Source organism: Canis lupus, chromosome 25 (genome assembly GCF_011100685.1).
Source record: "Canis lupus familiaris isolate Mischka breed German Shepherd chromosome 25, alternate assembly UU_Cfam_GSD_1.0, whole genome shotgun sequence".
Lineage (NCBI taxonomy): Eukaryota > Metazoa > Chordata > Mammalia > Carnivora > Canidae > Canis > Canis lupus.
In genome coordinates this window covers 10,804,191-10,827,740 of record NC_049246.1, presented here as the reverse complement: position 1 = coordinate 10,827,740, position 23,550 = coordinate 10,804,191, and the positions used below count along the sequence as shown (strand labels likewise).

The window sequence follows — 23,550 nt, the reverse complement described above, 5'->3', positions numbered from 1 at the left end:
ATCATCAGAGACTGTGAGCTGGGGAGAGCTAAAGCCATGCCTGATTAACAAAGATGGGCAAAGACATTTTGTTTGTTGGCAAAGGGACGATGTAGTGCTCAAACTACATGCTAGTGAGTCTGATGCTGATCCCATGTTGGATTTTAAAAATCATTGGTAATTGTTGAGTTATGAATACTGAGAAAAATAAACAGCAGTCCTTAGAAGAACATTAGGTACTGTGTAGAACAGGCTGAGGCAGATTTCTTCACTTTAATTTACTCTCTTTTCTCTGTTTGAGGGAAGGTAATATTATAATTATTTCAGCAACATGATTGACAAGAGTTTCTCCTCTTAGAACATTCTCGTGGATGACGTGGGAACATGTAACTACAGGGCCCAGTGGGTAGAGGGTTGCATGTGTGAGTGTGCTCATGGAATGCTGAGGAGCAAGTGAGGACCATTGTGGAGAGACTTCTTCCTGGTGCCAGGTGCTGCTGCTTTGTCCCCTGACCTGTTTTGCTGACATTGGTATCAGTGAAATGAATGATAATAAGGAAGGCACACTTACCTCTTTGGAGATGGTATGAAAACAGAATGGAATGCAAATATTTTGTATGAAAAATTAAGAATGGGCCCAAAAAGTTTTAAATAGGATAGAACAATGGACCTAGACCAAAAAGATGAAGTTCCAGAGGTAGGTTTTTATGGTCCTACCCATGGATGCTAAAAACCAGCTATAGATTTTTAGGATTGAATCCCTCTAGATTAGCAGTGACTCCTATAGTACTTTGGCATTTCAACTGATAAAGAATTAACAGGATGATTTGTGCGGCCATGGAAAGGACATTCTTAGATCATGTAGTTAGAGGTGTAACTAAGTGAATGGAGGTCTTGGTTTCACAGGACCCTGGATGATGCACCTAAAGCTGGAGTATTGTGTGCACCTGTGAGTAGCCTGTTTAGGAGAGACTTCAGGTTCCCCAGGGCATGGATTTAGATGGTGGGAGTTTTCTAAACATACTCCAACAGTTGGGAGAATATGAGTTCTTTAACAAGGAAAATAGGTTTGGAGGAGGAAGGGAGTATAGTAGCTCTTTACAGATACCTGAAGGGTTGTTTCTGGTGGAAGAAGGATTGTAATGCACTGCTCTAGAGAGGCAAATCTCCACTCTGGGCTAGTTTGGTGGTAGCCCTGCATGGAGGGCTGTTGGGTTGCCAAGAAAGTTGATGGATCTCCTGACACAGGGAGATACTGTGTAGATACTCCTACTCTAGCAGTAGGAGCAATACTTGGAAGACTATTAAGCATCATAGAGACTACAAGCCTATAAAATCTTTAAACTCCTTTTGGACCTAGAAGTTAATTAATGGATTTTTTCTAAGATAAAATACCATTTACTTCTAAGGTCATCAGTCTTAATTTTTTATAGTAACAGATGTGAAGCACATGAAAATTGCATGCCTCACTCTGGGAAAATGCACCTCACGTGGGTGCAGTTAGCACAGTTTGTTAACATATTTATATGTATTGTTTAATCATACAGTCCTGTATTATGAGTCTGAATTTGTATGATCATGTCGGGAGAAGAGTCCACATTCTGTGCAGATGGAAGAGTATAAAGGCCCCAAAGCAGGGAAGGAGGTGACCAGTAATGTGAAGGATGAGGACAGTGTGCCTGCAGTCTGGAGAGTAAGAGGATAAGTAGTAGGAGGTGAGGCTGGAAAGGTGTGTAGGGGCTGGATCATGCAGGCCCTGAAGGCTGGGATATGATTTCCTCCAACTTCTTATTTTGAAAGTGTTCAAAACTATAGAATAGTTCTAGGTGTTGTAGAGTGGGTCACCTAAATTTGCCAATTATTATCCTTTGGTATAGTTCCATTTTCTCTTTCTCTCATACACACACACACACACACACACACACCACACACACTTCTCTTTGTTGAACCATTGGAGAATAAGTTAGCACATGCCATGTCTAAAGCATGTCATGTTTAAAAGCACATATCTTCCAAGAGCAAAGCATATCTCGGATATATTCACAATACTAAGAAAGTTAACATGGATAAAATACCTTGACCTAATATACAATCTGTATTGAATCCTTAATTGTTCCAATAATGTCCTTTGCTAACTTTTTTTTTTTTTTTTTTTTTTTTGAGAGAGAGAGGGAGGGAGAGGAAGAGAGAAAATTGTAAGCAGATTCTACGTGGAACTTGAGGCAGGGCTTGATCTCACCACGCCTGAGATCATGACCTGAGCCAAAATCAAGAATTCTATGCTTAACTGACTGAGCCACCCAGGTGCCGCTAGCTTTTTTTTTTTTTTTTTTTTTTCAATCTAAGATCCAGTCAAGGAGCATGCATTGTATACAGATTATACACTGGCATTTTGGGGGTATAGGCCAGTTATTTTGTAAAATGTCCATCAGTTTAAATTTGCTTGGTTACTTCCTCATGATTAAATTCAGGTTGAACATTTATAGCAAAAATACTACATAGGTGATGTAAGCACTGAGAACTACCTAACATCAGGAGCACATGGTATCAGCTTCTGTTATTGGTTTTAAAAATTGATCACTTGGTTAAGGTGATATCTACCAGATTTCTTCATAGTAAAAGTAAAATTTTCCTTTTATAATAAAGTTATCTTGGGGTGCCTGGCTGGCTCAGTTGGTTGAGCATCCAGCTCTTGATTTCGGCTCAGGTCATGATTTCAGGGTTGTGAGATTGAGCCCTGCATCAGGCTGCCTGCTGAACATGGAGCCTGCTCAAGATTCTCTTTCTCCCTCTCCCTCTACCCGTCCCCCACTCCCAGCTCATGTGCACCTGCTTTCTCTCTCTCTTTCTCTCTGAAAAATAATAAATAATCTGGAGAATGGTACCTTAGGATTCTGTGAATATCCTGTTCCCCAACAATCATTCACCTGATGTTTTTCACAGCCATTGGTTGCAAGATAATTATTACTTTGGTGATTACAAAATGGTGACTTTTTTTCTAACGGTATGATTTTTCTTATGTTAGTTGGTATTATTCTGTGAAGAAGAACTTTTCCTTCTCCTCCAGCCTTTTATATCAGTATAAGTATGAACCTGTGGATATTTTAAATTTGAATTTAAGATTTAATATGTTTTATAATCCATTTCTAACATTAATCATTTTATGTTTTAATTTCTCCATAGTTGGCCAGCAGGCACACTATCAGAAAGGTTTCGGAGAAATTTATGGACTGAGTGAATGAAATAATAATATGAAAATTATGAATAAATCTGTATTTTCCATGCTTTTTTCTCCTGAGAACCTCTATTTGTCAGTGCCAATAACATGATTTTATTTTTATTTTTCTCTAGGTCTTATGGACTAATTGGCTCTCATTCAGCAGGAACCTAACAGATAAGTCATCCTGCTGTATGTCAAGACAATGCTTGGTTTTAAGACTGCTCTGAAAATGATTAAAGTGGTATTGCAATGTGACATTGTCAGGGGGCAAGAAGCAGCTTGAGAATTTCCCATTAATCAAATAGCCTTGAAGGAAACTTCTTTCCATTAGGTAGGACTGCATGGCCAGCAGCCCCCACTGAAGGGTTGAAAATGAGTGTCCCAGTGGCTCCGAAGAAATCATGTTACGCTCAGTTGCGGGACAACAGAAATGGAGTGAAAAATAATAATGAGAGTATCCTAAGTCTGGGGGATACAAATGCCAATCAAATCATGTTGGAGGTCAGTTCCTCTCATGATGAGTCCGAGACACGTGACCTGACAGATGAAATTGGAAATGCAAATTCAAGCGAGCCAGAGAATAGTACCCATTTCAATAAGGAATTTCACCAATTTCAGGGCTTTGGGAAAGGATCGCAGGCTGGCCCTACCAGTCTGAAAGATTTTAAATTTTCCCTGACCGTCCACGGAGGACTACATGACGAGCACACAACGGAGAGAGGCACAGATATCCTCCAGACCCCTCGCAGTGTTCAGGGACCAAGTCTGTCAACTTGGAGGAATGTTATGGCTGAGGCCAGTCCAGAGGTTTTGGCTAAAAGGGATGCTGAACTTCCCCGGCATGCTCCTAAGGATAAGTTGGCAAAGACCCTTGACAATGAGGAATTGCGAAGGCATTCTTTGGAAAGAGCGAGCAGCTCTGCCGTTGTAGCAGATGTTCCCATGAAGGAGCACGGTGGAAGCCTTGGTGGGAGCCTGACCTGGCAGCGTCTGCAGCCTGCGCCACTGGACTCCCCTGAAGCCCTGCGTCCTGAGCCCAGTGGCAGGGAGGGGCCACAGAAGATGTTGACAGCCCCCTCTCGAGGAGCAGCTTCTCCTCCAGCTGACAGTACCTCAGAAGGAAAGAGCGTGTGTCATCCTAAACCATCTACCTCAGCAACCAAGGAGACCACCCCTGTAGAGACCCAGAGGGAGAGGGCACAGGGCCCAGACTTGAGCAATGAGAGCACATCACATTCTGCCCATCCAGAGCCTGGTCTGGATTCAGCCTCAGCACTGAAGGGGGTCCTGAGGAAGCCAGAAGCACAATTAGGTCAGGGGAAGGGAGAGCTCAAGCCGGAGCTGAAATTTGTCCAAGCCAGGGCTGTGCAGGAGTTCAAGGCAATCCAGGCCGAGTGTCTGGGGTGCCCAAAGGAAGGTGGCATGTTACCCCTCGAAAGAAAGGATCCAGGTGGGAAAGCACAGCAGGAGGCTGCCACCGGGGCACGTAGCCTGTCACACAGCAGTGTGCACCCCATTGGTGTGGGAAGAGGCAGGAGTGAGCAAGACAAGAGAGCAGGCCACCTGGGTGAGGAGGATTCTCTCCAGACCACCCCCACGCAAGGCCCTGCTTCCTTGGCAGCTGCTGATAAGCAGCCCTCTGGCAGCATTTCAGCAAGCACAGCTAGGAAGTTGGATGAAGTGGCGTCTGGCAGCATTTCGTCAGGTGATGGGCATGTATCTTTTATTCCCTATGACCTACCTGACAGCAGGCCCTCAGATGTCAGTGAGGAGAGAGTACTGGACAGTGGGAACGTAGTCAGTGCTGCGGCTTGTGGTTCAGACCCTTCTGTTGGAGAGAACAGCCCGGGGGTCCCTGAGCCCCTTGGCCCTCAAAGCAGCAGCCCAGAAGTAGGTGACCACAAAGAGAGCACGACATCTGTCGCAGAAGATAGGAACATTCTAGAAAAGGCAACTGAGACTGAAAGCACCCTGGGGAGAGCAGGGGCTCTTCTCAGTGGCCCGGCACCCTTCCATCCAGAGACAACTGTGAATGTGACCCACCAGCCTCCACCACCTAGTGGCGGTGTTCAGGACCTAGACGCATTGGGTGCAGATGCCAGGTCACCCTCAGCCACTGCACCCCCCACTGACAGTGCATGGTTGTTGAACACCCCCCTGAAAGTGCCTGACAAGAGCACCTGCCCCAGTGGGATCCCTGAGCCTGTCTTCCTGCATCCTGAGGACACCCCTTCCTCACAGGAGGGAGTGGAGAACCACCAGGTTGAAAAAGTAGAAGAGAGGACAGAACCCAAGCCCATCATTCTGCCCAAGCCCAAGCATGTGAGGCCCAAGATCATCACCTACATCCGGAGGAGTCCTCAGGCCCTCGGCCAAGTGGACACTTCACTGCTTCCAGTGGGGCTTCCTTATGCTCCACCCACATGTGCCATGCCTCTTCCCAAAGAGGAGAAGGCAGCAAGTGGTGAGCTAAAGCCGCCTGCCAGTCTCTATGAGAAATACAAGCCGGACTTGCAAAAGCCACGAGTGTTCAGTTCTGGGTTGATGGTGTCTGGGATCAAGCCCCCAGGGCACCATTTCAGTCAGATGAGTGAAAAGTTTTTACAGGAGGTAAGAGATTGTCATTGTGATATGATCTTTAAGTTAAACACTGTAAAGTTTGTAGGTGTTTTCTTTGGGAACTGTGAACACAATGTCCTCCCTTAGCAAATTGCAGATTTTGATGAATCCACTGGCACAGAAATGGATGTTCTTAACTAGAGGGAGGAGCTTGTGGACAAATGGACATTTTTGATGAAGAGAGTGTGATGATCGTGGTGAGGTACAGCTGACATCTAAGGAGACTCATTTAAATTCCACTCAGTATAATACATGTGAGGTTAATTAAGTATGCACTTAAATTGGCTTCCATGTTTAAGTGAGCATAAGTCTTGTATAAACCAGATCAGTGAGGAGAGGAGGGTAAGTCCAAAATAAATATATTGTTCAAAGTGGTCTGACTTCATGTTCTCAGGGGGAATATTTTCTTTATGGAAAGATATTCATATTCATACATGGGAAAAACACAGTGGGTAGCAAATAATGTGTTAGGCATGGGCTCTTTGTTTTGAGTCAAAATAATAATTACAACTGACATTTAGTTGAGCACCTACTATGCTTCAAGCCCACACAACATAACATTTCATCTTTATCTATCTTCACTAGTCCTTGTAGTGATTTTCTGGAGGTTGAGATTATAGTTTTTATCATTGTCTAGATGAAGAAACAGCTTTGGAGGGATTTATGTAACTCAGTTAAAGCCACAGAACAAGGATAGTGTGGAGATGTTCTTCTATGTCCTCCCAATTTTGTGACTGGGCTGTCCTTTACATTACTGGGTGCTGTGGTAAGTTGTCCTCCCAGAGCTCAGAAAGTAGGTTTGTCTCCCAAAGCAACCTCCTCATGGCAGCTAGGCAAGTGTTCAGTTGGAAGGAAAGCCAGGTCAGATCACTCCTCTCCCTAACATCCTTCAGGTCAGCCAGGCCACTCAGAACACAAGCTTAAGCATGTAGGAAGGCTCAGCTTTTAGAATGGACTCAGTCTGTCTCTCTAACCTCCCCAACCCCCTCTCCTTCCTTGGCTCACCTCCTCTCCCTCTTCTGCCTCAGGATCTTTGCACTTCCTTGTGTTTAGAATTTTCTTCTTCCAGATATCTCAGTGGCTGTCACCTTTATTTTCTATTTCTGTTCAAGTGTCACTTCATTGGAGAGACACCTCACCTTCTCTGAGACCCCTTTCCTTGTTGATTTTTTTCTTAGTGCTTATCTCCATCTGGTGTATATACTTTTTCTGTTTTTGGTGCATCAACTAGAATGTAAAATCCATGAGAACAGGGAATTTTTTTCTGTTTTTTTTTTGTTTGTTTGTTTTGTTGTTCTCTGCTGGGTCCCCAGAGTTTAGAACAGTGTTTGACATAAATACGTCGTCAGTAAATGTTGAATGACAGCAGAATTAAGAACTCGTGTATGTTGGCTCCAAACAAAAGGCAACTGAAGCTTCTGAGAGATAGAAAACCTAAGTCCAAAGTTGGACCTTAGGTTGATTGAATATACTGACATATTTACAGAGTGTACTTATTACACTAGAAGTTGTCAGCTCTTACACAGCAAAAGAGGTGAATCTATTCTAAGCAGCAGATCTTGCCCAAGGCTAGCACTCACTTGCCCCAGCAGCTGATCATCTGTTTTGCCCTGGGGCAGTCTGTGAGCTCTAGATCACACAGCTCCCTCGCTGTCTCTGACTCCGGGCCTGCTGGAGAGAGGCTTCCCACCTCTCATCTCTGCAGAGAGAACACTAACTGGAGAGTCTGGGGACTCAGTCTTTTTGGCAGGGGCTCATTTCGCCATACAGGGCTGCATGCTGTCCTGTTTTATGTGGGCTTCTCACATAAGGGCCTGCAGCAAAAGGATGTTCTGGCCAAAGGACATGAAGGGTCTGGCTGTGTAGGCAGTGGCATGTCACACAGTGGACAGGTTGCCATTCTGGTCTTATACATCAGTCTCTGAGCTTGGTTAATGTGAGTTTTTCTCAAATTTCTAAAACCTTAACCACGACCTCCAAGGCTAAGGATCAGGCTCTCTTTAGGCTCTTTGCTAAGGCTGGGGTGCTCCTTGTGAGGCCTTTAAAAGGCAGACATCTTATCCTCCCCAGGGCTGCTAGGACCAAAGCTGGTTAAATAACCAGACTCTCTTTCTTCTCATTGAATCACTGCAGAAGGAACCAATTTGTGCAAGATTAGGCCCTCAAATCTGGCATGATAGAGTATCTCTCTGACAAGCACACCCAGGGAGACAGTGATGAGAGCTAACCCTCAGCTGGCTTCCCTATAGCCACTAGGATGACTCCCCTGGTTACCAAGCACATTGGAGTTACCTTTACCTTTTCTATAACTTGTACCAACACGCCCACCTAAGTTCTTTCATTTGTACCATTCCTTCAAATAAATTAATTTGGTTCCTTCCCCCACCCCCCCAAAAGATCCCCTAGATTTTTCTCTGCAATAATGCATTCACAAGAGAAATTTTATGTGGACATGTCGGCACACATCTTGTTACCATCTGCAGTTCTTTCTCTGTGACCCTTACTGATTTTGGTTTTGTGTATGTCTTTTCTGTATTGTTTCTGCTCCATCCATAAAATATAGAATAATTTTGGAGCACCAGGGTGGTTCAGTCAGTTGAGAGTCCTGGGATTGAGCCTATGGATTCCCTCTCCCTCTGCTGCTCCCCCTGTTTGTACTCACTCACTCTCTCTCTCTCTCTCTGTCTTTTAAAAATAAACAGAATAATTTCTAAGTTTTATGTATACTTTTCCCCCAAGTATTTCCTATTCTTAATCCTCTAGCAGCTACTTGAGTCTCAGAGAAATGGGACAGTGTGAATGCTTCTGTGGTGTTAGTAGTTCTGAGAGGTTTGGAGAGGCCCCATTGGTGGGGGCGACAGTGCCACTGTGCACCAGCCACTCTGTCTGGGGACTGTTTCCTTCACAATCGAAGTGTCCAAGGCCTAGGCCCTATCTACAGGCTACCAGACGGAGCAGAGAAGCCCCATGGGTCCTGGGCTAATTCCTGCCATAATCCTCTTTTAATCGATAGGCTGGCCCTTGGCCTTTGCTCCTAGAGCTGTAACTAGATGTAAGCCTGTGAGTCCCCTTCCTGTGTTCAGGCTTGGTGCAGGGAGGTTCCAGTGCCCCTCCCCTGCCAGTGTGCCCTGCCTGGTTACAGGATGGATTCAGCCAGTCTCCAGGGAAAGAGCACATTTTTGACCAGTTGCAACAGAAGTATTTTTCCACTGTAGAAGTCCTGTATCTTTTTAATAATGGGAAAGTCTTAACAGTACAAACCCAAACCAGCTTCAGATTCTTTCATCATTATTGATAGATTCCTGCTGCTTAGCATTAGTAGAAAAGAATAAGTCAGAGTAAGGGCTCTTCTGAGAGAGGGCATCCCTTCTCTGTTGACAGGAACAGTACAGGCATTTAGAGCTTCCTGAAGTGTCTTTGAAGATCACCTTGGACTTGCCCATGCCAGGAAGATAAAATGTGCTTACTTCTTTAGACCGTTTTCTGCTTGCACCTATCCTGAGGACTTTGGGGCATTTCTTCCTATTGAAGCCTTGGGGAATCCCTTTTCATTTTTGGTATAAGGTGGTGGGAAGAAGGGAGCAGGGGTGAGAAGTCAGGGATGAGGTAGTGTACTTGCAACATGATCAGGGCTGGTCTCCCTTCCTACTCCCAAAATACAGGTACATATGTATGTATTATGTGAGTATCTATCCAGACTTGGAGGAACTGGCCTATCCAATTGTGGAGGCTGGAAAGTCCAAAGTATGCAGAGTGGGCCGGCAGGCTGGAGACCTAGGGAAGAGGTGACACTGCAGTTCAAGTCCAAAGGCCACCTGCTGGCAGATTTCCCTCTTTAAGGGGGGTCAGTCTTTTTCTATTAAGGCATTCAACTGATTGGGTGAGGCCCACCCACATGATAAAGAATAATCTGCTTTATTCAAGGTTTACTGATTTAAATGTTGATTTCATCTTTAAAATATAAACATCTAGAATAATCTTTAACCAAATACCTGAATCCCGTGCCCTAACCAGGTTGTCCAGATTAACCATCACAAGTCCACTCTCAGTAGCTATCTATATAAGTGGCTTCTCAATGAAGCCTCCACATTTACCCTGTGTCTGCCCAGCCCAACCCACTGAAAGCAGGACAGGGAAAATGTGAAGGGGGCAATCTTGTAAGAATTTAACTTGTTTGTGTACCTTGATTAATTTTAGGAGTTTGAAATCACAAGGATTTTAGTTTGTTTTCAAAATTATTTCTCTAAAAATGTTCCATTAGAGAAGGAGGGGGAAAAAAACATTTGGAGTTAAGTGCTATGTGTTCATAACTGTGCAGGGCCACCTGTTGTATTTTGTCAATAGAGAAATGAGTGTGAAGTTTTTTTTGTAGATTCCCTTGTCTTATCAAAAATAAACAAATTAGGCATACTTTTCACCTTCTTAAAGAATTTGTTACATCTTATCAGAGACCAAGCACCCAGCAAAGTGACAGGCTCTGAAGTGACTGAAATCATTAAGGTCACTTCTGAGCGACAGCATCATGAGTTTTTGACTCTCCAGTTTCAAAGAACTGAGTAATTACCAAAATCAGCATATTGCAATCCTGAAAATCTGACAGATGTAGGACAGAAATCATTTCTTTATGAGAGCACATGCTAGAAGCAACAAGCAGTGGCACCAGAATTTAAGAAACTACAATGAAAAAATAGAGGAACATAAATATAATAAAAAAACCAAAGGTCGATAGTAAAGAGGGTAAGCAAGGAATGCTAAAAATTCTATCAGAGAGCAGTAATAGAATGTTTCACAAAATGTAATTTGCTATGACCTGAATTCAGTCTATCCATTAAAGCAAGTATGCATATGTTACAATGCGATTATGATAAAGCTTTAAAGGCCTAATCTTTTTGTTTCAATAATGTCAGTTTAAGGAGAACTTTTGTATCTGTTTCAACATTAAAAGAGTATCAAATTAAGAGTTTTTCTCTTCAACAGCTTGGATCAAAGCCATGTAGCCCCTCTTACAGAATATTGTTAAATCCTTGTGATTCCTGAATAAATGTTTGACACATATAAATGTTTGACACACAAAATACATTGTGATTTAGAGCAGAGTTAACAGATGTATCTTTTCGTAGATAGCCTCAAGCACTATTTTTTTAAACTTAGAGGAAATAAAGATTATTATCTTATTTTTTAATTTTTAATATGAGGAAATACTGATAATATGAACAGGCTTTGTCAGCATAGAATTACAAATATAAAAGGTATATTGGTTGTGTCCTAGCCCAAACTGTTAACTATAGGAAAAGTAATGGGATTATTATGTTATTAACTTTAAGTAAGAATAAAAACATGAGTCCTTTAGTGAATAAATATTTATTGACTTTATGTTCTAGGCACCATTCTAGGTGCTAGGCAGTTAGCAGTCAGTAAGATTCTGCCCTAGGATTTCCACTGTAGTGAAACTTGTCAAACATTCATGGACACCCCACTTACTGGGAAAGACAGATGAGGTGATTCACAGTCTCTGGTTTTAATGATGTAAACAGATTGTAGAGGTCTGAAAACATATTTTTCCATCAACTGGTCTATTTTTCCAAACAAGCTTTTCTCCGCATTAGCAGTGCGTATTTTATTTCCCAAGTAGCCCAGTAAAGATTTAACATAAATTGGTAAAGTTCAACTGCTTCAGAGTAGGTTGCCATAAAAATCATGCCTTTTCTCATTAGGAATAATGAAACTTTCATAAGTCTTTGAACATTTGCTAAACTATTTCCTCACTTTATTGAGATTATGTATTTATAGATTGGCTACTTGAGCAGATTTCAGTGATTTTGTAATAATCAAATTTAAAAATCTTGTATAGTAAGTTTTTTCCCCAGACCTGAGAGGTCATCCAGTTGTGTTGTTAACTTAGAGATGAAGACCCTGGAGCCCAGAGAAGATAAGTACTCCATGATGGAGCAACTCCATGGTGCCAGAGTGGCCATTGCTGGAGCCCTGCTCTCCTAACCACATTCCATACTCATCTCACGATGTAGGCTTCTCTGATTAAGCTTCTGGTCATTTATCATAGGTTACAGAACGCCCCGGAAAAGAAGAATTTTGTTCTCCTTCCTATACTCATTATGAAGTTCCTCCAACTTTCTATCGATCGGCCATGCTCCTGAAGCCCCAGTTGGGATTGGGTGCAATGTCCCGTTTGCCATCTGCAAAGAGCAGGATCCTGATTGCGAGTCAGAGGTCCTCAGCAGGTGCCATCCACCCGCCAGGACCCATCACAGCAGCTGCCAGCCTCTACAGTTCTGATTCTGCGGGTAAGTGATCCAGCAGTTACTACCTTTTCCTGCTGCACTTTTATTTTTTTATTTTTTTAAAATATTTTATTTATTTATTCATGAGAGAAAGAGAGAGAAAGAGAGAGAGGCAGAGACACAGGCAGAGGGAGAAGCAAGCTCCATTCAGGGAGCCCGACGTGGGACTCCATCCTGTGTCTCCAGTGTCATGCCCTGGGCTAAAGGTGGCGCTAAACCGCCGAGTCACCTGGGCTGCCCTCCTGCTGCACTTTTAAATAGTAATTATCTAAAATGGCAGTAACTGGCTGATATAAGAATGCCTCCCCTCGAAAGTCTTTTTCTGCTATTCCATCTGCCTGTTGATACAGGTATTCATCAAGGCTCGATACAGGTATTCATCAAGGCTCCTCCGTCTGCATCAGTCATCCTCCACATTATCTCTGAAAGGGTGGCCTTTGCAACCACCTCCTCACTTCTTGTGGTTTCTCCTTTCTCTGTTTGTTACAGCCTGTAGATCAGAGGCCAGAGGAGTTTTTCTGTAAGGGGTCAGTAAATATTTTAGGCTTTGTGGGCCATTATGGTCTGTGTTGTAACTATGTAGCATGCAAGCAGCCGCAGACAGCACATCAGTGAATTAGTGTGGCTGTGTTCCAAAACAGCTTAATTCACAAAAATAGAGAGGGGGCTGGATTTGGCCTGTGGGTTGTAGTTTGCCAAAGAGATTTTCCTACAGCCCAGCACTGACCATGATCACAAATCTGGGCCACTCCATAATGGCTTACAGATAGGCTACACCACCTCTCCCAGCCCTGTCCTCCTGCTCCACCATGGCTGGCCAGTGTCACCCCCTAAAGTTCTCTGCACTGCCTTATTTGCTGTCTCCATTCTTCTGCTCATTTGGTTTTCTCTAGTCTTTTTTTTTTTTTAATTTTTATTTATTTATGATAGTCACACAGAGAGAGGGAGAGAGAGGCAGAGACACAGGCAGAGGGAGAAGCAGGCTCCATGCACCGGGAGCCCGACGTGGGATTCGATCCCGGGTCTCCAGGATCGTGCCCTGGGCCAAAGGCAGGCGCCAAACCACTGCGCCACCCAGGGATCCCTCCTCTAGTCTTTATGTATTATTTTACTATAGAAATAATACACTCCAGTATAAAACATTTTGAATATAGAAAAATATGGAAAAGGAAGTAATACTGTTTAACATATTTTTAGCACCCAGCCAGAATTACTAATATGGAGTTGTTGGTTTTTTTTTTTCCTGGTGTGATCTTTTCTGTGCATTTTCCAATAGTTACAATGATACTGAATGTGAATTTCATTTTTTTCTACTAATAGCATATTATAGGCATTTCCTAGGTCATCTGTGTTTCAGAAATATTATGGCAGCATAATTCTGTTTTGTTCATTTATTTGACAAATTGGGGTACTTATTATGTGCCAGAAGTTGTAAATTAAGGACTGCAGTGGTGAAGAAACCGGAGAGCTCCTACCTTTATGCATCTTATAGTCAAATGTATGAAATGGACAAAGAAAGAAAAAAATAAATACATAATTATAAATATGAAAGCAGGGAATATATTGTTTTAAGAAATTGCAGCCAGAAGAATTATATGGGTGAGATGGAGGTGCTACAAGGACAGCCTCTTGGAGGAAGTGGGAAGAACAGGAGAAGGTGGGGAATCGTGTCAGAATTGATTTAGTCATTGCCCTACTGGCAGTTGAATTCTGCTTATCCCATACTATTTCAATAATGTTGTGATTTGAATCTTATGTGTATACTTATTTGTCTTCTTTCCTATTATTTTCTTAAGCTAGATCATTTGAAGTGTAATGACTGGATAAAAGTATATCTAAACATTTTTTTAAGGCCAAGGATTTTTTCTATAAAACTTGTAACAATTATTTTCATACCAATGTCTCTTGAAAGTGTTTCTTCTTGCCATACCTTTGCCAGTATTATTACCACTCCTCCTCTTCCTATTATTATTATTATTGCATTTTTTATTATTAGTGGAAGGGAACTTCTTAAAACCTATTTTCCATTATATTATTTTATGAACTTGCATTTACTGAGGTATTTATGGATGAATAATAATTTTTAACTCATTTTTTAATAGTTTTTTTGTAAGGACTTCCATAAAAATCAAATTATTTTTTTAAAACTGCAGTGGAAGGTGACCCCCTGACTATGGAGATGCTACCTAGAGAAGAGGAGAAGCTGGTTTAGAAGAGGAGGATAGGAGCTAATTCAGGACATGTTATAGCTGAAATGTCTTTAGCCATTCTATAGGATAAAGCATTGCATCTAGGACACCATAGTTGAGAGGACAGGGCTGGCTGGAGATCTGAAAGTATTAGTTGTCAGCAGATGGCCAGTCTTTTTTTTTTTTTTTTTTTTAGATGGCCAGTCTTTAAAGCTATGATACTCTCCTCCACTAGGCTGCCACTCTTTCCAGCATTATTTCACCACCACCTTCACCAGTAACTTACAAATTTGATGCAGACTTGAATTATGAGCTTTGAAATAGCAATGATGTAACAGATGTTGTTAGTTTTACTTTATGCGTAGAACTTGGAAAAACTTAAAATTACTAAAAAACTTAGTTGACATTTATTTAACAATAGTCAAGTTTTGGGTAATGAAAAGTCTTTAAGAATATACTACTTGCATAAAAATGCCATTATGCAGTATGGGCAGGCGGATTGAGCTCCTTCTGAGGATGACTTATTTGTGTTCACACATTTGTGATGAGGGTGACACTTTTCAGAGTTCAGCTTAGCACCCAGAAATATAAGGTACTCCTCCACCCCTGCTTCTTCAAGACTCCAACCCTTTTTCTAGGGTTCCTGGGTATCTTAATTTAGAGAGATGTGTGTCTACATGGATAATCATTAGGGACCTAGCAAAACCTTGTAATGATGATATGTGTCACTCCTACAGGACACTGAAAATGTGAAATTCTTTCTTAGTGCTGTTGGAAGAATCACCAGGCCTAGACTCAGAGAGAGACAATGATAAGTTCTTACTCCAGAGACTGGGGAGCTTTGGTCGGATGACTGTGCTCTCACTAGCTCTTGGGCCCTGGAGCCAGGCCAGTGGCTCTTTGCTTGGCCTGCTTGAATTATTCCAGGTAGCAGGCCCTTTCTCTTCTTGAGCAACTTTGCTTGAGTCCCCCAGAGTACCAGGACCTGCACTAGCAATATACCTGACTCATTTATATATTTTCTTCAGAAATCCTTTCATTTTTCTTCATGGGAAGAAAGAGATATTCCCTTTCTCCTCAAACACTATAATTTTTTAAAAAATTTCATGAAGGTCCATAAAATGTAGAGCCAAAGTCATTATATGCCCCCCACCAAAAAAAAAAAATAAACTATTAATAGTGTCTCTTATTTTGAGAACTAGGAGGGCTTACCTTTCAGACTCTCCAAAGAAATGAAGGGAAATATCTACATACCATCCTTCTGGAGTAAAAAGGACAAAGAAAATCCAGACAGGTAGGATTCTGAATTACAGCAGTCTGAATCCTCACCTACTCTTATACCCTCCTGTTGACCACCTCTGTAATGGAGTCTCTTATTTTGTTCCTTCACTGCAAGACATATTCTAGCCAGGGGGAATGTGGTTCACTCAAGACTCGAATTCACAGAGCTATGGAAAAAGAGAAAAGCTCATTCCTTTGTTCTGTAATCCCTGATTGCACATTTACTGTGTTAGTCTAAATCACAGAAGTAAGCATGGACAGATACAGCTACATTAAAATGGACTTCTTTTTGTTTTGAAGCACTCAATTAAATCAAGAAGAAAAACATCAAGATTCCAAAAGATTGATCATAAAAGGACATAAGCAATGAATTTAGGGGAGCCTGGGTAGCTCAGTTGGTTAAGTGGCCAACTCTTGGTTTTGGCTCAGATCATGATCTCAGGGTCCTGAGAATGGAGCCCTGCATCAGGCTTCATGCTTACTAAGGAGACTGCTTCAGGATTTTCTCTCCTGTGCTCCTCCCCTGGCTTGTGTGCATGTGTGCACACTTTCTCTCTAAAATAAACAAATCAATCTTAAACAAAAACAAAATGGGCATCTAGATGGCTCAGTTGATTAAGCATCTGCCTTTGGCTTAAGTCATGATCTCGGGCCCTGGAATTGAGTCCTGCATCAGGCTCCTTGCTCATCGGGGAGTCTACTTGTCCCACTCCCTCTGTCCTTCCCCCGACTTGTGCCTTCTCTCTCTCAAGTAAATAAAAATATTTTTTTGAAAAAAATCACAATGAGTTTAAAAATAAGAATATAGAACTGAGAAATATATACAAGTCTGAAGATCCCAAATACATAGTTCTGAAATTCAAAACCTATGAGAACAAAAGGTTTTCATTCATTCAGTGGCACTACCTGACCATAACCAGGGTGACTATTTGTTCATTCATATTGCTTTGTGTGAATATCTATGCATCTTGCTGAAGAAATCTTAATGGAGTTAAGGGATGCTGCTGGAGGGTTATACAACACCTCTTGTGCCTACCTTGAGTTAGATATGATTGTTGTTTTGTGTTAGAAGAGGAGAGAGTGAAACAATTTATGTCATGCAGCTTGTAAACTGTGGAGCAGAGATTTGACTCAAGACTGTTTCCATATTCATGTTCTTAGCCCCCACACTAGACTATAAACTTGAACTGCCTTTTAAATCTTACTACGCTGCAGTATTTTTATTTTTTAAAACAAGGATAAGACCAATGTTTGTGGATTTTTTGGCAAACCATGGTCCTTGGGCTGCAAAACTGTTTTGGTATATAAATTTTAATGGAACACAGCCACACTCCTTTGCTCTCCTTTTGCTTATGGCTGCTTTCAGAGTTGAGTCATTATAATAGAGATAAGATGTTGCCCAGAAGCCTAAAATATTTACTGTGTGACCCTTTAAGAAAAAAGTTTGTTGATACCTGCCTTAGTATAATGCCAGTTATACCATTTAGGCTAAAGACTTTACAACAATCAGTCTGCAAGGTTGAGTGTCATGAGACTAAAATATAAGCAGCTTTACAGCTGCCAACCATTAAAACCAGGAGAGAAACCATTAAAACAGGGAGCCTGTGTTCACATGCACAACCTCAGAGAACTAGACAGGAAGAACTCACCTTATGAAAATATGAGGGCAAGTAAAAGCCCCACCTGCCTCCATACTTCCTCCTCTCCACACACTGACTGTAGAACCTGGACCCCTAGAGAACACAGAAAGTATTTTCTTTCTCTGTTTACCTCCCTTCCTCTTATTATATTATTACCATTATTCCTCTTATTTCCACAATTAGGTGCCAAATGCTACCTGTTTAGTTCAATAGAAGGGCAGAGCCTGGGTATCTCCCAAGTGAGCCCTGGCCCCAGATGGGACCAGTCTTGGTACAATCATTTAAAGAAGCTCATTTCTGGGGCACCTGTGTGGCTCAGTTGGTTAAGTGCCTTCGGCTCAGATCATGTCCCAGGACCCTAGGATAGAGACCCATATCAGGTTCCCTGCTCAGCGGGGAGCCTGTTTCTCCCTCTGCCCTTCTGTTTGCTCATGCTTTCTCTCTCTCTCTCAAATAAATAAATAAATTCTTAAAAATAATAAAGAGGCTCATTTCCATTACCAAGAGAATAATAAGGCATTCTACTTTATATCTGTTTTGTATAAAGCAAGTGACTCAATTCCTAACCACTTGAACAAACTCACTTCCCTTTTTTCTCCTAGTCTCTCCTATTCTACAACTTTTCTGGAGCTCTTCTCTTTCTCCCCAACTCTCAACTCCCAGAAATGTTCCCAGTCTCCCCAGTGCCCACCCCAGTCATTGCTATCAGAATATTTTCAACTCCCCCTGCCATATAAGCAGCCTCAACACCGCTGGACCAGAGTAACAGTCAGTCTTCATTTCTGGCTCCACACATGTCCGGAGTCCCCTCAGGGGAAGAATGGGGAAACTCTAGACTTTCCAACATTTTTCTTGAGAATCTTTGAGTGTATAATATTTGTTTCTTTCTGGACTCTCTGGACTTATCCTCTCATGAGGTGATGGCTTCCTATCTAGCTGCTTGTGTTAGAAGTGTGTTCCAAGCAGTAGAAACAGCACATATGAAAGCCCTGAGGAAGGAATGAGCTTGACATGGTCAGAGAACAGGGATAAAGTCAGCATGGCTAGAGTAAGTGAGAGATGAATAGTAGAAGAGAAGTAGGGAGGTAGACAATGATCAGATCACATAGGATCTTAGAGGCCCTGGCAAGGAATTTGGGTTTGAACCCAAGTATAATGAGTAGCCCCCAAAAGCTTTAAACATGATCTGACTTATGGCCTACAAAGGTCATGTTGGGGGACTCAATAGAGCAGAAAAGGTAAAACTATAGTGGGTGACCAGTTAAGAGCTAGTATTCTTGTACAGATGTAAGGTCCTGGTAGGTGGCAGTATAGAAGGAGAAAAGGATAGAATTGTTGGGATATATGTTGGAGATAGATCCAATATGATTGGACCTTGAGGGCGGGTGATGGGGAAAAAGTGGAGCCAGTGAGGACTTCTAGAATTTTGGCTGGATCAACTGAACTAGGTGGATGGTGATGCCATTTATTAAGAGAGATTGACTAGCCAGGGAAGTAGTACAAAGAGTTCTGTTTTGGTGGAGCAGTCACAGAAGCAATTAGACATGTGAGTCAGAATCTCCAGGAGAAGTTAGCGCTGAAGGTTAAAACTTGGGGTTTAGCAGATGCTATTAAAGTCAAGAGAGTCAAGCCCATATTTGCAAGTAACTAGGAAGGTGGATCTTAAAAAGTTCTCATCCTGAGAAAAAAAAGTTGTAACTATGTATAGTGACAGATGTTAACTGGACTTACTGTGGTGACCATCTTGCAACACATACACATTTCAAATCATTACTTCTATATTTGAAACTATTATAATGTTATGTCAATAATACCTCAATAAAAACAAAAGAAAAAGTCAAGGGAGTATAGCTCGAGAGCAAAAGACATGAGCCCCTACATCCCAACATTTATAGAGTTCTAGCAAAGAAGAGCAGGAAGCAGCAACCAGGGTAGAAAGTAGAAATCCAGGAGAAGGTTGTGTCCGAAAGCCAAGAGAAGATAGTACATCAAAGAAGGAAGGAGTGGTCAATGATTTTGATCGCCACTGAGGAACCAGTTAGTAAGAGGACAGAGAAGGGAATAGTGAATTTGACAACATAGAAGTCATTAGTTATCTTTACAAGAGCAATATAAATGTAATAATGGGGACAAAGGACTGATTAGCCAGATAGACAAAAGAAGTGACCCACAAGTGTAGCCAATTCGTGCTTATGAAATGTAAGAAGCAAATAGCAGAAATGCTGGATGACACTTGTTATTTCGTGATTTGAGGGAATGAGAGTGATTTTGTTTTATGCAGGGTTCCTGTAACATACTTGTAACAATTTGGGATCACTGCACTAATGAGCAGAATTTCCCTTAAAACTGCCTCTTTATTGAATACTGATCCAAACAGAAACAACACTGTCAGCTGATCTCAGATGTGTTATGGGTCACACACACACACACAAATTAACTTTGCAGGTAATTGTTACTTCTATCTTGTTGCCGTCAATGTGCAAAATAGTATCTGGAATCATTTTCTGAGGTCTATTTCCTCAGTTTTAAGAAAATCAAAACAGCTAAAAGAGGAAGGCCTAGATAAGAAAGTTAAGTGAAAATGGTCCAGACAAATGAATAAAGCGTCTGGATGCCATACTGCCACATTTCAGAAGGGAAATAAAAGTTAAAGTTTTCTTTTCTTTTTCTTTTTAAGATTTTTATTTATTCATGAGAGACACAGAGAGAGAGAGTCAGAGAGAGAAGCAGGCTCCCTGCGGGGAGCCCATTGTGAGACTCGAACCCAGGACCCTGGGATCACTCCCTGAGCCAAAGGTAGATGCTCAATCGCTGAGCCACCCAGGTGCTCCAAGAAAGCTGTGTTCTGAACAGTGTGAGATGCATATTGCAAGACTGGGGAGAAAAGCTACTGTGTAATGCCTTAGTGAAAGGGATGGCTTGTTTTAAAGCTGAGCTTGTATATAGAATTATTTTAACAACCTCAGTATAATGATGACAAAGATGAGAATTAACAACTGCAGAGTGATTTTTGTATAAAACAATATTTAATGTGCAAACAAACTTATGAGGTAGGTTTGTTGGTTTTTTTTTTTTCATTTTCTTTTTGTGTTGTACAGATAAGACTCAGGTGATTAGTAATATTCACAAGGTCGAAATCTAGTAATTCAGAGTAATAGCATCCAAAGTGAGATCTTTCTGGTAAACAATTCACATTATTAATCAGCAGGATGACAGAGCCTTGCCACTCACCTGCTGCTAGAGGGCCCAATTCACTCTTCCTCCGCCCCTCCCACCCCCACAGGAAAATGCCAGGATCCAGTTTTGGGGGGTTTGCATGTCAAAGTTAATATATCTTTGCATACTTGTTATATAATTTTGTAACCACAGTGATGACACTGAGTCTTCTATTCTCCCTGAAATTTCTCTTCAGCCCATTATCAGACAGTCTCCCTTCCTACTACAAATACTGGTCTGCCTTCCGTCATTGTAGAAAATATTTTTAGACTTTCACATAAGTGGAATCACACAATATATACTCTTTTTTAAATAAATTTATTTTTTATTGGTGTTCAATTTGCAACATACAGAATAACACCCAGTGCTCATCCCATCAGGTGCCCCCCTCAGTGCCCGTCACCCATTCACCCCCACCCCCTGCCCACCTCCCCTTCAACCACCCCTAGTTCGTTTCCCAGAGTTAGGAGTCTCTCATGTTCTGTCTCCCTTTTTAATATTTCCCACTCATTTTTTCTCCTTTCCCCTTTATTCCCTTTCACTATTTTTTATATTCCCCAAATGAATGAGAACATATAATGTTTGTCCTTTATCCGATTAACTTATTTCACTCAGCATAATAGCCTCCAGTTACATCCACGTTGAAGCAAATGGTGGGTATTTGTCGTTTCTAATGGCTGAGTAATATTCCATTGTATACATAAACCACATCTTCTTTATCCATTCATCTTTCGATGGACACCGAGGCTCCTTCCACAGTTTGGCTATTGTGGACATTGCTGCTAGAAACATCGGGGTGCAGGTGTCCTGGTGTTTCATTGCATCTGTATCTTTGGGGTATATACTCTTTTTGTATCTGTCACTCAACATATGTTTTTGAGATCCACCCATGATGTTGCCTTTATCCATATCTCATTCCTTTTATTGTTGAGTATTGAATAGATGGATGTTCCCCAGTTTGATTATTCAATCACTACTTGATGAACTTTGTCATGTATTGGCCTGTATAACAAATGAAAATACCATGAAAGTTCATATACAGATATTTTTGTGGACATATAGTTTCATTTCTCTTGAGCAACTACCTAGAAGTGGAACTGCTGGGTTTTATAGTATATCCAATTTTAAATGAAAATGTCAAACTATTTTCCAAAGTGGTTTTCCTATCTTACATTGCTATGAGGAATATGTAAGGATTCCAGTTGCTTCATATCCACAACAATATCTGGTATTGTTAGTCTTTTTAGTATTTGCCATTCTAATGGGTATGCAGTTATATAAAACTATTTAGTTTTAATTTGCATTCACTAATAACTAATGATATTGGCTATCATTTTACGTGTTTATTTGCATTCATATGTGTTCTTTAGTGAAGTATTTGTTCAAATCCTTTGACCATTTAAAAATATGTTTTATTATTCAGTTGTAAAAGGTCTTTTATATTCTGAATACAAGTTTCCTTTTACATGTATCTTTCAAAAATATTTTCTTCTGCTGTTTGTTTTGACTTTGAATTTTCTTCACACTGTCTTTCAAAATGTAGGCTTTTAATTTTGATAAATTCCAGTTTGTAGGACTTTTCTTTTATGATTTATCATTTTTTGTTTCCTATCTAGGAAACTTTGCCTAACCCAAGGTATCAAAGATTTTTTTCTATATTTTATGTAAGTTCCAATAGTTTTATTTTTTTTTATTTTCAGGCCTTTGATCCATTTTGAGTTAATTTTATATGTGGTTTGAAATATGAATTAAGGTTCATATTTTTGTCACACGGATGTCCAATTTTTCCAACACCATTTCTTAAAAATATTATCCTTTTTCATGGAAAATAAACTGTATAAATTTAGTCTATTCTAGACTCTACATTCTGTTCTGTTGATCTACATGTCTCACCTTATGCCAATAGCACACTCTTCTGGATACTGTGGACTTGTAGTAAGTCTTGAAATCAGTTTGTGTAAATCTTACAGGTTTTTATTGCTTTTCATAACTGTTTGACTCTTCTAAATTATCTACATTTCCGTTCATATTTTAGAGTCAGCTTGTCAGATTCTAAAAAATATGTATGTACTTACTGTGGTTTTGATTGAAATGTGTTGTATCTAAAGATTAATTTGGGAAAAAATTTGAGATTTTTAGCAACATTAGATTTCTAATCCATGAACTTAGTATATCTCTTAATTATTTGGACCTTCTTTAATGTCTCTCAGCATGACTTTTTAGTTTATTGTGGACATTTTGGACATTAAAATAATCTTATATATTCATAGCATTATTCACAATATCCAAGAAGTGGAAGCAACCCAAATGTCCCTGTATCCATGTATGAATGGATAAACAAAATATACATACAATAGAGTATTTTTCAACCTTAAAAAGGAAGACATTTTTGACACATGCTACAACATGGATGAACCTTGAAGGCATTATATTAAGTGAAATAAGGCAGTCATAAAAAGAAAATTAGTATATGATTCCACTTATATGAGGTACCTAGAATAGTCAAAATCATAGAGACAGGAAGTAGAATGATAGTTGTCAGGGGTTGGAGAGGAAGAAATGGTTTTTTTTTTGTTTGTTTTTGTTTTTATTGGGTATAGAGTTTTAGTCTTGCAAGATGGAAAAGTTCTGGAGATTGGTTCCACAATAATGTGAATATACCTAATGCTACAAACTGTACATTTAAAAATGGGTAAGATGATAAATTTTATGTCGTGTGTATCTTACAAGTAAAAATCCTCAATGTTTTTTATTTTCTTTTATATTATTGCCAAGGTATTTTTTTATATTTTCAATTTCTAGCTATATCCTATAGATTTGGAGTATTTATATTTGTTATCACTCAGTTAAAAGGATTTTCTGATTTCTCTTGTGACTTTTTTTTGATTGTTGTGACATTTTAGTTTGTATTGTTAATTCTCCCATATTTGGGGATTTTTCAAAAACTCTTTTATTGATTATTGGTTTGATTCCATTGTGGCCACAGGACATACTTTGTCTAATTTGAGTTCTTATAAAGTCATTGAGGTTAATTTGATGACCAAAAATAGGCTTATGTTTGGTGTATTATTCTAGAAATGTTAAGAGAATAGTCATTTGATAGTGTT

The 23,550-nt window shown here is 40.5% G+C and overlaps 1 protein-coding gene across 8 annotated transcripts in view; it reads left to right on the top strand.

Moving 5' to 3' along the window:
- Window positions 1-23,550, top strand: part of MTUS2 (microtubule associated scaffold protein 2) — a 589,535-nt gene that overhangs the window by 187,869 nt on the left and 378,116 nt on the right. For all 8 annotated transcript variants that reach the window (XM_038573372.1, XM_038573369.1, XM_038573370.1 and 5 more), the window contains 2 exons: window positions 3,331-5,809; window positions 11,880-12,120. In XM_038573372.1, coding sequence (XP_038429300.1) covers window positions 3,572-5,809; window positions 11,880-12,120 — 2,479 coding nt within the window. In that variant the 5' untranslated portion in view covers window positions 3,331-3,571. The remainder of the gene's footprint in view (window positions 1-3,330; window positions 5,810-11,879; window positions 12,121-23,550) is intronic.